The sequence below is a fragment of the Fukomys damarensis genome, unplaced genomic scaffold (assembly GCF_012274545.1).
Source record: "Fukomys damarensis isolate Sample0158 unplaced genomic scaffold, DMR_v1.0_HiC HiC_scaffold_19, whole genome shotgun sequence".
Lineage (NCBI taxonomy): Eukaryota > Metazoa > Chordata > Mammalia > Rodentia > Bathyergidae > Fukomys > Fukomys damarensis.
In genome coordinates this window covers 46,521,951-46,537,663 of record NW_022900931.1, presented here as the reverse complement: position 1 = coordinate 46,537,663, position 15,713 = coordinate 46,521,951, and the positions used below count along the sequence as shown (strand labels likewise).

The 15,713-nt window shown below is 35.8% G+C and overlaps 1 protein-coding gene and 1 pseudogene across 3 annotated transcripts in view; one reads left to right on the top strand and one right to left on the bottom strand.

Moving 5' to 3' along the window:
* Atf6 (activating transcription factor 6) overlaps positions 1-15,713 on the top strand; it is a 204,911-nt gene that overhangs the window by 42,908 nt on the left and 146,290 nt on the right. For all 3 annotated transcript variants that reach the window (XM_010617026.3, XM_010617021.3, XM_010617014.3), the window contains exons 8-9: positions 7,009-7,194; positions 9,102-9,193. In XM_010617026.3, the coding sequence (XP_010615328.1) occupies positions 7,009-7,194; positions 9,102-9,193 (278 nt within the window). The remainder of the gene's footprint in view (positions 1-7,008; positions 7,195-9,101; positions 9,194-15,713) is intronic.
* LOC104857311 overlaps positions 12,469-15,713 on the bottom strand; it is a 6,947-nt pseudogene continuing 3,702 nt past the window's right edge.

Sequence of the window (15,713 nt, the reverse complement as noted above, 5' to 3'; positions counted from 1 at the left end):
CTCTCTGCCTGTACTGGGAACCTAGAGACGCTCTTCACTGAGCTCTTAGAGCTCTATCTCCAGCTTTTAAAAAAAAAATTCTGAGACAGGGTCTTGCTAAGTTTTCTCAGTGAGACTTGAGCATGTGATCTTCTTGCCTGTACTGCCCTCAGTGCTGGAATGACAGGAATGCGCCACTGTGCTTGGTTTTGTGTCTTTCTTAAAATTCCCAATTTCCACTGCGATGTGTGCACTCTCTCTCTTTGTGAATCTTTATGTTTGGTTATAATTTCAAGTGCTAAAAAGTTGCAAAACATTTAAAACAACACAGATTTAATTTCACTCCAGCAAGAATGGCTGCTATCAAGAAATCCACCAATAACATGCTGGAGGGGCCCTGGGGAAAAAGGAACCCTTCTCCACTGTTGATGGGAGTGTAGACTGGTGCGACCACTGTGGAAATCAGTATGGAAATTTCTCAAAAAACTAAAACTAGTGATTCCATTTACCTACATACTATACCTCTCCCAGATATCTTCCTGAAAGAATTAAAAGCATCGGGGCTGGGGATTTAGCTCAGTGGTGCCGCTGCTCGCTTCACAAGTGCAAGGTCCTGAGTTTGATCCCAGGTTCCCAAAACAAGAATTAAAAGCATCATTCCACAGTGATATAGGTACACCCATGTTTATAGCAGCACGGTGTGTAATAGCTAAATATTGGAAACAGCCCAAGTGCCCATCAGCTGAAAGGGGATAAAGAATATGTGTTTTTTTTTTATACAGTGGAGTACTTGCCTGCCGTAAAGAAGGATGAGCTTCAGACATTTATAGCTAAATGGGTGGACCTTGAGACCACACTCTTAAGTGAAATATATCAGACACACATGTTTAAATACCATGTTTCTCCGTTGTGAGAAATTGAAGGTGGATGTAAGGACTGAGATGTATAATGGATATTGGGAAATGGGAATAAAGTGTTCAGATGGGAAGGGGAGCAAGGGAGGAGGGAGGGAGGAAGGAAGGGACAAGAGAAAAAGTGAAAATAGAAGGAAAATATGGAAGCAAAGCTTTTGTACATAAGGGAGGGGGGAATGGGATAAGTAAAATAAAAATATAAAAAGTTGCAAAACCAAAAATTGTGTTCTTCAGCTAGATTCATATGTTAACATTTTACCTCAATTGCTTCCTGGCCATCTGTTCATCGACTCATCCAGACAGAGACACACACCCACACATGGGTACACACACACACAGATGGGTAGAGGTAGGATAAATTTAAAATTTTTCTTTTTCTGGTGTAAATAATTTTTGTGAGAAAAAACAAATATACTTAAAAGTCTTAAATCAAATAAGTATTTAATTTGTTTGACTATTTAAGATTGCCACAAATTAAATTTGCCGTTGATTTTGGCCATGTGTGTTTACTCTTATATACAATTATATATGTTAATATATGTTATGTAACTTGGAATAACTGTGCAAGGAAATTTCATTCTTAGATCTTTAAATCAATTTCAGTTTGGCTTAAACTAAATTTATTTATGTATTCTTGTCCGATGTGATGAAGAGGTTAGTGTGTTTCTGCTTTATCAGTTTAGAGTGCTGCATTCAGCTAAATGAAAATTAGGAGTGATAGTAAGATGTACAGCAAGTCAGTAATAAGTAAGTGATTCACCCATAAATTATCAGTATTGATCTGACGAGTTTACATGAGATGTAGCCAGGTATTTTGTAGCGAAAAAAACCCTGCTTTAATATTACATTAATTTATACTCATTCAGGTCTTTGATGCTCATTTCTTAGCAACATCTCAGAATCAAGGCTTTAGTCTAAATAGTCTCTGTTGCTTTACGAAAATAGGTTAAAATATCTTACATTGTTTATCAGTTGTTACAGCTTTTAAAGTTAAGAACAAAATATAGATAGGTATAGTGCATACGCCTGTAATCCTAGCACTTGGTAGACTGAGGCAGGAGGATTGGGAGGATCACCGCAAGTTCAAGGTCAGCCTGAACTACATAGTGAGACCCTGTCTCAACAAACAAACAAACAAACCAAATGGGGGGGCATATTTGGAACTTTGACTTTTAAACTGATCCAGCCCACAAAAGGAACTTCACCATTTGTGAAAGTCTTCCTTTTACGTGTCTTTTTTACTTTCAAATAAATGTTTAGCAAGCAAAACTACATTTTATGGTTCAGTGACACTAAAAGAAGAATACTTTGCAGCTGTGGAGTTTTTTCTTTCTGTTCTTTTTCCTTTTTCCTGTTTCCAAGGCACAGGGGTTGGTGGGAGAGATGTCTGAAGGCAAGACAATCAGAAACAGAGGTTGGCCAGCTGTTTGCTCATTTCTGTCTATGTTAAATCATCTGCTATGCATATAGGGAACACGTGTCAGTTGATTAATGGGCCAGAGTATTGATTTTATATTTTCAGATTGCTAACAGAGGAGATTAAGCTCTGGACACAAACAGTTCCAAAGTCTCTGCAGAGAGACACATAAAGTAACCGTACAGTTCACTGAGGTTAGAGTTCTGTGCTGTGATTACAAGACTCCCCATTTGTTATTTAAGAGAAATTTGGGGCTATTGTGTATGTACTTACCACCAGCCTTAGAGTCAGTTGACCTTAGTTCTAGGCTTGGCCCTTCTACTCTGTAATAGTGGATCCAGTGATAAGGCTTATTTTAAGGAATCTTGAAAAACTATGCAAATTTCAGGAGTTACAGATTAACTGTGAAATATATACACTTTTTTTGAACCAGGGATCAAACTCAGGTCCTTGTGCTTGCGACAACTAAATATATTTTGAAACATTAAAGTAATCAAAATAGTATGCTGCCATTCTCATTGCATGTTAATAATAATTATGATACATTGTATGTGCAAAAATCAACTTACCAACCAGAATTACAGAGTAATCCTTTTTCTCTAATAATACTCCCAAATAAATACCAAATACCACATTATATATGTATGTATTTTGTTTAAAAATGACATTTTTTGCCTAGGAAGGATAGACTAAATATTATATATTCAGTATCTAATGATAGATTGCTAAGGTATAAAGTTAGAGCTCTGGTTTTGCTTCTTGTGGGCTTTATTTATTTATACTCTATTTGCTCTGTGTTTTTATTGGTAGTATTGGGTATTTTGAGAACTCTTATAATGGATCTTTTTATATGGGATGGCAATGAATATTTGACCACAGGTGGTTTTCATTTTTTTGGTGTGAGGCATGTGTGTTGACAGCCTTTGAAAGTTTAATGCTGTGTAATATGCAGGTGCTTTTATTGTTTATAGATATGCCTAATCCTTGTTTGAAATGTATTAAATAGTGTACCATCTGCAAGCCTCCCCAAATTCCATAGATTAATTAGCCTTTAAAGAAAGCTTGCCTTTTATCTAACTTTTAGAGTAAACTCTTCCATCTGGGAACCTTCTCTTTTATGTGCTTGTTCAATGTTCTGTGTACCTCAGCACTCCAGTATTAATCATGGACCCTGGAATTCTCAGTAACAATGAGGATGACTGAAAGTAACACTAGACTGCACAAAGCGGTATTGTCCAGAGAGTAGTTTGAAATTGGTCAATAATCCATCATAGCTTTGTCACTGCTGCATGTGTGTGTGTGTGTGTAACATTACTGAAGAGTTGGATAGCTGTTTTTCAGGGCAGTTTTATAGATGGTAGTTATATAGCATTGGCATTCTTGTGGAATTTTAGTTAAAAAAAGAAAACCCAGCCAGGTATGGTGGCACACACCTGTATCCCAGCACTCTGAGAAGGGGAGGCAAAAGGACTGCAAGTGTGGGTCCAACTCAGGCAATTTAGCAAGACCTTGACTCCAAATGAAAAACAAAAAGAGCTGAGTGTGAAGGCCTTCATTTCAATCCCCAGTCTTCCTCAATGAAAGAAAAAGAAAAAGACCCACACTTTTTGTGACATCTTATATATCATTTCTTTTTCTTTTGGGTTATGACTGAAAGACTGTTGACAGTGCTTGGTGCTGAGAGGCTGCTTAATGGGTTTTGGCATCCCTCTTTCTAGAAATGTAGTATTTGGATAAATATTATGATGTTATTTAAAAAGAAATTGATATGAAATTCACTGTTTAGTGATGGATTATGTAATAACTTATAGTAAATGTTTATTTTTAAAAATTCTATTACAAAATATATAGAGGTCATTAATTTAGACTGTATTTAATCAAATTTATATTATTATTTGGTGCTTTTTATGGACTTACTTTTGCTATCTCTTCTCCTTGCCTAAAAATTTTACACTAATGCTGCAGTAGTGTGTTTTATAAGTTAGAGAACTTAAAAATAATTTTGTTCACTGAGGGTTTTTTTATTTTATTTTATTTTTTAGACTGGCTCTCACTACTTCATTAAGTTGCCAAGGCTGGTCTTGAACTTGTGATCATCCTGCTTCAGCCTCCCATAGTGCTGTCCAACTCAGGCAATTTAGCAAGACCTTGACTCCAAATGAAAAACAAAAAGAGCTGAGTGTGAAGGCCTTCATTTCAATCCCCAGTCTTCCTCAATGAAAGAAAAAGAAAAAGACCCACACTTTTTGTGACATCTTATATATCATTTCTTTTTCTTTTGGGTTATGACTGAAAGACTGTTGACAGTGCTTGGTGCTGAGAGGCTGCTTAATGGGTTTTGGCATCCCTCTTTCTAGAAATGTAGTATTTGGATAAATATTATGATGTTATTTAAAAAGAAATTGATATGAAATTCACTGTTTAGTGATGGATTATGTAATAACTTATAGTAAATGTTTATTTTTAAAAATTCTATTACAAAATATATAGAGGTCATTAATTTAGACTGTATTTAATCAAATTTATATTATTATTTGGTGCTTTTTATGGACTTACTTTTGCTATCTCTTCTCCTTGCCTAAAAATTTTACACTAATGCTGCAGTAGTGTGTTTTATAAGTTAGAGAACTTAAAAATAATTTTGTTCACTGAGGGTTTTTTTATTTTATTTTATTTTTTTTAGACAGGGTCTCACTATATAGTGAGACTGACCTGGAACTCACTATGTAGCCCAGGCTGGTCTGAAACTCACAGCGATCCTCCTGCCTCAGCCTCCCGAGTGCTGGGATTACAGGCATGCGCCACCAAACCTTGCTGCTCACTGAGTTTTGATGATAGTAGATACTGTGAATATTAAACAAAAAGATAGTATCAGACACGGTTTTGGGTTTCAAGATCTAAAGTCTAGGTGGAGAGAAAGTTAACTTCTTGAAACAATTGTCACCATTAGAGTATTCGGGTATGTGTTCCACATTATAAGAGCATATGATGATCAGAGAAATAAAATCAGATAAGAACAATTAGAATTTGGAGGGGTCTTAGAATGAGGTTAGTGGAGGAGATGGGGATAAACCTTATAAAAGAGAAATAAGTTAGACATTTAGAAGTGATAGAGAAGCTTTAAATAGGGTCACAATATAACTTGAATAGTTGTGGATTTAGGGCAGAAGTGTGGTGATTATTGACAGTTAAAAGTGGGTAGCTAGGATGTATGACCACCTTATCTTTGCAGTGGAACATTAAGATAAAAAATTAGTGGAAGAAGTTACGTTTGAAATGGTAGATATGATGAGTTGGAAAACAACTGGAACAGTTAAGAGTGTTATAGTGGTCCATAGATGAATTAATGAGTGCTTATATTCAGAAGATGACAGTGAGAATAGAGAACAAGGAATAATTGAGACATTTTCATTGAAGAAAACTGATGAAATATATGTATATACAGATATATATATATTTATACATATATACATATATACATACAGATACATATATATATATATATATATATATATATGTATATACCCTCATATTTAGTGAGGGTTTGAGAAAGGGAGTGAATATAGGGAATGAAAGAAAAACAATAATGATCACTTCTTTTCCTTTACATCCTGAGAGATACTAAGTATTGATAGAAGATGTATATATTTTTTAAAAATTAGGTAGAGGGAGATGTGTTCAATTTAGACATGCTGAATTTGAAGTGATAAGTGCTTTACAAGCAGAAGTGGCTTATATAAGTAACTGGTTGGATATGTGGTTCTGGAGCATAGTCAGTGTAGGGCCAGAGATGCTGATTAAAGGTGGATGGCCTTCCATGCCTGTGGGTATTGCGTTGGATTCAGCAACTGAATAGAAAATATGTGAAAAAATTACATCGGTACTATACATATATAGGCTATTTTCCTTGATAATCCCTGAACAATTCAGTATAAAATATTTACATAGCATTTACATTGTATTAGATAGTATAAGTAATCTTGGGATGAGTTAGTGTATATAGGAAGATATGAGTAGATTATATGCAAACACTAAGAAGGCATTTGTAGAAGGGGCTGCACATCTGCAGATTTTAGTCTGTGGAAAGTCTAGACCTTTTCCCCATAAATATTGAGGGATGGCTCTGTATACAGATATTCTCTCTCCCCCTGCCTCTAGTACTGGAGACCAAACTTGACCTTGCCAGGCATGGTGCTACTGAAGTACATCCACAGCGCTACATAGATGTTATTATTACTATATTTTTTTGGTACTGGGGATTGAACTCAGGACCTTGAGCTTGCAAGGCAGGCAGTAGCACCACTGAGCTAAATCCCTGGCCCCCTATACAGATATTATTATTCTTTTTTTTTTTTTTTTTTGTACCAGGAATCAAACTCAGGTCCTTGTGCTTGCGAGGCAGGTGGCGGAACCACTGAGCCAAATTCCTGGCCCTACAGATATTATTGGAGGCACGTTCTGAGGAAATTTCTAAGGGGAAAACTGGGAGATCAATAAATAAGCTTCAGAAAACACCAGAAGAAAGGATTTCACAGTTAGGTTGATTTTTATGAATTTACTTAGCAGTCTATTTTAAAACCTGTTTTGATACAGTTGTAACCTATTTGTTTAAAAATACCTGTGAAAGTCAGTATATTTTGATCTCTTTTGATCTGATTCTGTAGCCATAGTATTCTGATTTATTGCATCTTTTTGTAGATTGCTGTGCTAAGAAGACAGCAACGTATGATAAAGAATCGAGAGTCTGCTTGTCAGTCACGCAAGAAGAAGAAAGAATATATGCTAGGGCTGGAGGCAAGATTAAAGGCTGCTCTTTCAGAGAATGAGCAACTGAAGAAAGAGAATGGATCGTTGAAACGGCAGCTAGATGAAGTTGTATCAGAGGTGAGTGCTAGTGATGGAGCTGGCTGAGATGGGTTAGAGTTTTTTTTCTAAATAATAATTTGATAAATTTATATATCTTAAATTGCATAAAACAACAGTGCTAGCAAAATGAGGGTAGAGTTAAGTCTGAAAACATTTGTACTAATGATAAAACAATTTGAAAGGACCTTTTAAAGTGTACCTCCCAATCTATACAAAAGACATCTTTTCTTGGGTTTCTCCCAACTGTACCTTAGCACCCTCTTTTCTGACTAAGTCATATTAAGGCTCCTGAATAATCCTCAGGTCTTCCCTTTTATAAAAGAGAGTAATGCAAAAGAAAAATATGTTATTATCTTTCCTCCTTCCACCTGTTCATTGTTATGTTTTTTGCATTCTGTTGCCAATGCTGATCTTGAAAAGATCAACTTCAGTTCTGTTCATGAACCCTTCTGCTTTCAGCATTTCCACTCCCGACCGTACTGAACCAAATGGATGCCAATTAAACACAGGGGAGTACTCCAGTGGGTTGCTGGAAACAGTGACTTCGAAGACAGTGAAGTAACTCATACACGTGCTTAAATATTATATAGCTTCTCTTAGATGAGAAACCCAAAATATAAAAAAAGAGCAAAGTAAAAGTAAAAGTAAAAGTAGGAAGTAGGAAAATAGATCTTTCTCATATGGGAAGGGGATCAAGAGATGAAGGGAAGAGGGAGGCAGGGGAGGAAAGGGGAGGAAAAAAGAATTAAGATGTGTTATGTACAGATACCATCTCCTCGTGAGAAACATAAACATTATGTACTGCAAACATGTACTAATAAAAATATGTAAACTGAAAAAAAGACAGGGAAACAAACAATAAAGAGGTGATCAAAATAATGTTTAAATTTAAAAATTATAGTTAAAGACTCATTGCCATTAATTCCCTTGAAATACTTCCCCTCACTTCCATCACAGATCTCTCATCATTTTTGCCATTTTCTGGAGGAGTTCTGAAAGTCCTGTTTCACGAGTGGCTTTACAAAGTGTGTTAAAAAATATGGTGACTGCTGCTGCTAAGTACCATCCAACAAAAAGGCAGGCTGATGAAAACATTATAGTGTGTCCTCACTCATTGGCTCCGGCACTGTATGAGCTGTGGCTCTTCCCCAAAGTCAGATGACATTTTTAATTGATTCAGGACCTCGAGGTAGCTGCGACAACGCAGTGAAAGAGGGCTTTCAGAACCTCTTCAGAAAATGGCAAGAATGATGGGATCAGTGTGTTGGAAATGATCAGGAGTGTTTTGAAGGAGATTAATAGCAATGTGTCTTTTACTTTGTTTTTTAAACACTTGCTGTATTTTTCAACCATACCTTGTGTCTCAGAATTCTTTAGAGATCCATAAAAATATAGAACTGTTAAATTGTCTGCTGTATATTTTTCTTTTCTATTGTTTTTTCTTGTGCTTCTTTTACTGGAAAGGAAAACTTGGAAGGCTCCTCTCTAGTCTTTTGGAAAGTATTACTTTTTCACCTTTGAGGTTTTTTTTGTTTTAAAGAAAAATATATTTTTTTGTTTTGTTTTTGTTTTGTGTTTTTGAGACAGGATCTTGCTATGTAGTTGAGACTGACTTGGAACTCACTATGTAGTCCAGGCTGGTCTTGAACTCACAGTGATCCTCCTGCCTCAGCCTCCCGAGTGCTGGGATTATAGGTGTGTGCCACCATGCCCAGCTCTTCAAGAAAAATATTTATGTAATTGGTAAAGAGAATTCTTTTTTTAGTTTTGGTACTGGGAATCGAACTCAGGACCTTTTGCTTGCAAGGCAGGCAGTGGAACCACTGAGCTAAATTCCAGGCCCAAAGAGAATTCTTATTTTAGATGTTGCTTTTTGTGAGGTTGATGTGTAGTTTAATTATACCTCATATGGTTATGTCCTTTAGAACCAGAGGCTTAAAGTCCCCAGTCCAAAGCGAAGAGCTGTCTGTGTGATGATAGTCTTGGCACTTATAATACTGAACTATAGACCTATGAGGTAAGTGTATAGCTGTTTGTTTTGCATAGTGATGTTAATTAATTAATTTATTTTTTTGGGTACTGGGGATTGAACTCGGGTCCTTGTGCTTGTGAGGCAGGCAGCTGCACCACTGAGCTAAATCCCCAGCCCATGATGTTAAATATTTTAATACTTATTATTTATTATTCTTTAGTTCTGGTCATGAGCTAGAGGAAAACTGATTTGTTTTGAATGGCATCAGCATCCTAGGTATATAAAGAATAATTGGACAGCCTATACCTTCAATGATTTCTTGATCCAGCTGGGAAGAGAGACTATCATGTCTTTTTACATAAGGATATGCTATAATGTGCTAAGTGTGATAATAGCAATATGGACAAGGTACTGAAAGAATATAAATGAATGTATGAGTTTCTTAATGTAATAGTTCATGTCTTATTGACAGGTGCACAACATATTTTTTTGCTGAATGAGTGATAAAAAGAATTCCCACTGAGGAATCTGAACCTTGAAATATATTATTGTGTGGTGTGTGTGTGTTATTGGGGATTGAATCCAAGCCTTTTTATTTTTTATTTTGAGATAAGTTCTATTTAAATTGCCCAGACTGGCTTCAAACTTAAAATTTCCTGCCTCAGCCTCCCAGAGTATTGAGATTACAGATATGCGCCATCATGCCCAGTCTATGATATTAATTTGTAGAGTAGAAATGCATGTCAAACAGAGGGAACATCATGTTTAAAGGTGCTATTATAAAATCTCATGGCATTTTCAGAAAACAAATGAAAGGTTCAGTGTATCTTACACTTGATCTTAGCCAAAAGGTGGAGAAGCGATGACTCAATGTATCGTATACATATGAGGAATATGTATGAAGCTAAATATATGGCCAGATATATGTGGGACGAGATAATGAAGGGCCTCAGCTGCTGTTTTGTACAAGGAGGCATCCCTATGTTTTTGGCCAGGGCTAACGTAATTAGCTTTGCATGTTAGGAAGATGACTTTGAGGAGTGTATTGAGCATTGACTGGACTGAGGAAAGGCTATTGGCAGAGGCAGCATTAAAGCTGTAGATGTCTTTCATGTAATAGACGATGAGAATCTCAAGTTGGGCTACATTCTGACATGGAGTATGGGATTTAATTATCTAATATTGTGACATAAGGAAAAGAGGGCAATTAAAGATAATTCCGAAATTTCCATCTTGAGGGACTGATTGGTGATACTATGTATTTGAGGTAGCAAACAGAATATGGATAGTTTTGTGATGAATGACAATGGAGAGGTGAAAGAATGGCTTTCTGAAGCCAATTTCAGGAGTTTCAAGATGGTCTCGGACAGTGGTATCATAGGCTACTGAGAGCTTCCGAGAGGCAGAAAGCTGAGTTCAGTGATTAGCATATCAGTGGTGATCGTGAGCAAATATTTATTAGGGATGGAAATGGGGTGTATATTAAAGTTGGTTGAGAAATCAGAGAGGTTGTAAATTGAATAATGTCTTTTGTTAATAAACTTTTGTTGTAAAGATTTTCAAGCTGTGAAAAACTAAACAAAATAGTGTAAGGAACCCACTTGTACCCATCATCCTGCTTCAATAATTATCAACATTGTACTAGTTTTGCTGAAAAGAGTTTAGGAAGTAGACACAGTGAGGACGGATTATTCTTTTAAGGACTTAGGGGGAAATAGACAGAAGAAAATCAGCAGATGATTGTTTAGCTTTTGGATAATATTTCAATGAAATGTATTTCTAACAATTTTTCATTGTTTTGAAAATAGTTGTATTGCTTTGTTTTTCTCTTTTCCTCTTGGCCCTACCCTCAGGCTTAACATCCAGATTTCTTTACCTATTTGTAAAATGGTGGTTTTCAAATCCTTTCCCTGGCTCTCTTTCTCTCTGCTGAACACAATTTCCTTCACTTCCTTCAACCTGAGCCTCTTCAGTGTTTTGGGCTTTATGCTCGGCACTCTTCAGGTACACAGCAGAAGGTGGTGTCTTGATTGGAACATGTTTCCTCAGATACATTCTGACCCAACTAGGATGCGGTGAACTCTTACTTCCTAAAGTAAGAGTTTTCATGCATCCTAAGATTGTGTTAGCTCTTTGTAATTTTAGGTAAAATTGTATTTGTTACATTTGATTCACATTAGGTCATTCTTTGTCTTTTTTTTTTTCCTGTATAAGTGGTTTCTTAAAAAACAATTATTTTTTACAGTACTAGGAATTGAACCCAGAACGTTTGCATTGAGTTGCATCCCCAGTTCTTTTTGATTTTTATTTTGAGATGGGGTTTTGCTACGCTGCTAAATTGCCCAGGCTGAACTTAAACATGTGATCCTTTGGCCCCAGCTTCCCAGAGTGGCAGGCATGTACCACCACAGCCAGCTAAATATGTGTAGATTTTTATATTAAAGTTTTGTTATCATTTGGTATTAGCACAGCTCTCCAGAGCATTTAATATTCTATTGTAAAATCCCATTGACCGATATACCTTTATTTAGTATATTAAGAAAATTTAGTGGATAAAGTTTATAATTCTGAGTTGATCTATTTTTGAAAGTTCACACTATTTTAGACATGTCACATAAAATATGCAGAAGAGATAGCTGAATAGGCATTTGAATTACTAAAATATTTTTGCTATTTTTCATTAAAAATGACATTTTGACCATATTCATATTAATGTTATTTTTACATTTTAGTTTTTGTGTTTGAGGAATAGCACTTCTATTATTCATAAAGGGCTATCTTTTGATTAATGAAGGATAAAAGAGAAATGATAATGTAAACTTTATTTTCCTAACATAGGAACATGAAAATAATACATTCATGAGACTGAGTCTTTCTTTTTTTGGGAGGGTGATACCAGGGATTGAACCCAGAGCCTGGCACATGTGGTAGACAGTGCTCTACCACTAAGCTACATCCGCAGCACATTTATAAAAAAGTTTTATTTTGAGATAAGGTCTCACTAAGTTGCCTAGGGTGGCCTTGAACTTGCAATCCTCCTGCCTCAAGTAGTTGGTATTACAGTTGTGTGCCACTATGCCATGCTTACCAAATGCAGAGTCACCAGCAAGGCTCAAAATGAAGTATTGCTTTTTTTTTTTTGACATTTTACCTGTGTCTATTTAATAGATTTATCAGAAACAAATGCACATATATATGTATAAGTATAGCTATGCCAGCAAAGATTTAGAAGACATAAAGTATGTAGCAGGGACTGGGGAAGACATGATTCTATCTGAGAATGGGAGATGCACTTTAATCAAATACCAGCTATAGCGTCACTAGTTCATTCTTTTCAAAATATACCCTCTATTGCTATGTTTATTGGCTCCTTCTACCTCTGTTTTTTGTATGAAGGATATGCAAAACCAAGAGAATAAAGGGCAGTTGTCATGATACGTGGAAAGCTCCAAAGGTAAAAATTTCACTTTCACTTCATCATACAGTGCTGGACAATTGAATATATTAATTATTACTCTGTCTCATTGAATGTTAAATACCATATAATTTGTGGAAAAACAGGAAAAGACAGCCTCCTGCTACATTACTATATGCACCTTTAGATCACTTCCATTGCCTTTACCAACTTCATGAATTGAATAAATAATGAATTTTTTTATTATGAGTATTTTTCTTGGAGGAGAGTCCTGTTGTATAAAGTCATCAGTTTTTCAAAATATCCAACATATCTATCCTGAGAGGAAGCTTCTATCCGTTGAAATTTAGTGCTGCTGGTTTTATCTGTTCATCGTTCCCCAAAACAATAAGTGCTCTCCTTCGCAGTTAAAAACAATCTATGGGTAATAAGGTAGGCGCAAACCATAGTTCCAGTTCTTCCTTTGCCTCCCTTACAGTGAACTGCAACAACGTTTTCCTTACCTTGAGCCATCCATTCTTCTGCTTCCTTGGTGAGCAAAAACATTTTCTTCAGAGTGGGAACATTGTGATCATCAATCTTGATTTGATGGGCTGTATAATGGAAGTACTTAGGATCATAAGCTCTTTCACTGCACAGATTATAGACTTGGTGATGGTCTGAATGCTTGGTATCTAGGAACTGGTGCCTCTTCTTTTTTCATAATCTCTATTAACTCCTGCTTGTCATTTTATTTGTATGAAATCAACTTCTTAGCTTCAAAGTCTTTTTTATATTATGGATTTTTTTTAGTGACATCTTTTCCTTGACTTTCCTCCACAGCCATTGTGGAAAATAGAGCTATAGTTTTTAATTATCATTTTATATTTAAATACTAGCTTTTAAAGATGACTGTTAGTAATTCAACCCTGAAGCTTCTTTTCTTTTTCCAGGCACTGCTACTTTTTCTTTTTAGTGTATCTTTACATCTTTGCTTATTTTTAATTACCAGAGTAGCAGATTAAAGTAGAATAATGATTACTAAGATTGGGAAGGGAGAGGGAGCAAAGTAAAAAAAAGGATGGTTGGATTTAATCAGTGTATACATATGTATGTATGGAAACATCACCAAATTTTTCAGAAACTATAGAACTATGTAGAGTAGAAAGTAATAAACTTACATCCCACCTTCTTCTTAGCCATCTCTCTACTTCTTGTGTGTGTGTGTGTGTGTGTGTGTGTGTGTGTGTGTGTGTGAGACAGGGTCTTGCTATGTAGTTCAGGCTGGTCTTGAACTCACTGTGTAGTCCAGGCTGGCGTCAAACTCACGGTGATCCTCCTGCCTTAACCTCCCAAGTGCTGAAATTACAGGTGTGTGCCACCATGCCTGGCTCCTTCTATTCTTTTATTTATTTATTTTTTGGTACCAGGGATTGAACTCAGGTCCTTGTGCTTGTGAGGCAGGTGGTGGCACCACTGAGCTAAATGTCTGGATCTTCTATTTTTTATAAGTAATTTTTCCAGATTTCCAAGCATATTACTTTACTAATTCAGTCAGAATATATTTATTGAATATTTACTGAGTATTAGATATAATGTGAGACCAATAATACAGCTGTTAGCAAAACTAACCTAGCCCCTGCTGTAGTGGAAGTTATAATTAGTATAAGTGAACCTATATAGATCAAAATAATTATACAAATAAATGCAGAGTTATAACCATGTAAGTGCCATGAAGGAAAGGTATGCAAGATCATGACACCATGTAATAGGTTCACTTGATCTAGTTAGGGAAATAAAAGTGTGGTTTCTTTGAGCAAGGGGTGATTAAGTTAAGATAACAAAATAGATTTAAATTATGTAAGCAAGCTGGGGATTTAGCTCAGCGGTACTGCCACCTGCTTTGCAAATGCAAGGACCTGAGTTGGATCCCTGGTACCAAAAAAAAAAAAATTATGTAGGCAAGATAAAGGAAGAATACTTCATATAAAGCAGATGGTATTAAATACATGTATACTCACATTTATTTGTGTTATGTTAATATTAATAGTTTTAAAATTTGTTTTTACATTAGAGATTCTATACATATTGAAAGTGCTTTGTCACTTTAAAACCTATCGCTATATCATTCTTTTTAAAGATTTCATAATTCTCTGTAGTATAGATATATCATTATTTACCAGTCCTCAAATTATGATCTTGGCAACCCCTTCATACCCTTGAAAGTTACTGATAGCCTGGAGGTAGAGAGTCTGAGTATTGTGATAGTTTCTGCCAAATTGCCTTTCAAAAAAAAAGATACCAGTTTTTACATCCACCAGCAAGCCCTGCTTCATATGCTTTCTAATACTGGATATTGTGAAGTTTAAAAAAAGATTTGCCTGTCTTGTGGATCAAAAGTTCATTATTACTCTTACCACACTTACTTCTTTGTTCATTTGCAAACACACTTAGCATATTCTCACTTTAGAGTCTTTGCCTTTTGTTCCCACTGTCTGCAGTGCTCTTTCCCTGAAGATTCTTCAGTCCAGATGCCCCCTCTGGGAGGCTGTCCTGGATCCCCTTCTCTTGATGACCTCCCCTGTTCTATCATCACATTCCCCCATCCTCTTTCCTCCTTCATTTTTTTTTCTTTTTATTGAGGTTATTGGTACAATCTAGGTATACAATACAATTACATTCATCATTGGGATTCTGTACCTTTACATAATAGGTCTTGATTCTCATTTTTCCCCTTGTCCCTGCCCTCCCTTCAGCCCCTCCTCCCCTCCCCATTTACAAACACTTTATTTCCATTTTTTCAGTTTCTCATATTTTTTTCCTCTCCCTTACTACCTTTCCCCCACCCTTCCCACTTTCCTTACACCTTTAGCCCTTTACTTCCTATTTCACATTATTAATTGTCTCATTAGGATCCTGTATACTATTATAGTTTTTCACACCAAAGAAACTATTCGGTATTTCAGTTAAAGAAATCTCTGTATGAACATTAAAAATAGGAAATCCTAAAATAAAACTAAAAAGGAAAGTAAAAGAGAAAAGGCAATGATGTAACATCAAAATAATCCTTAATTCTGGAGATGAAAATGGTCCCTGAACATATTTAAATTGCTTCTTGCTCTTATAGTCTTATCTTATTCTTTTTTTCATTATTTAGAGAATACCTTATTA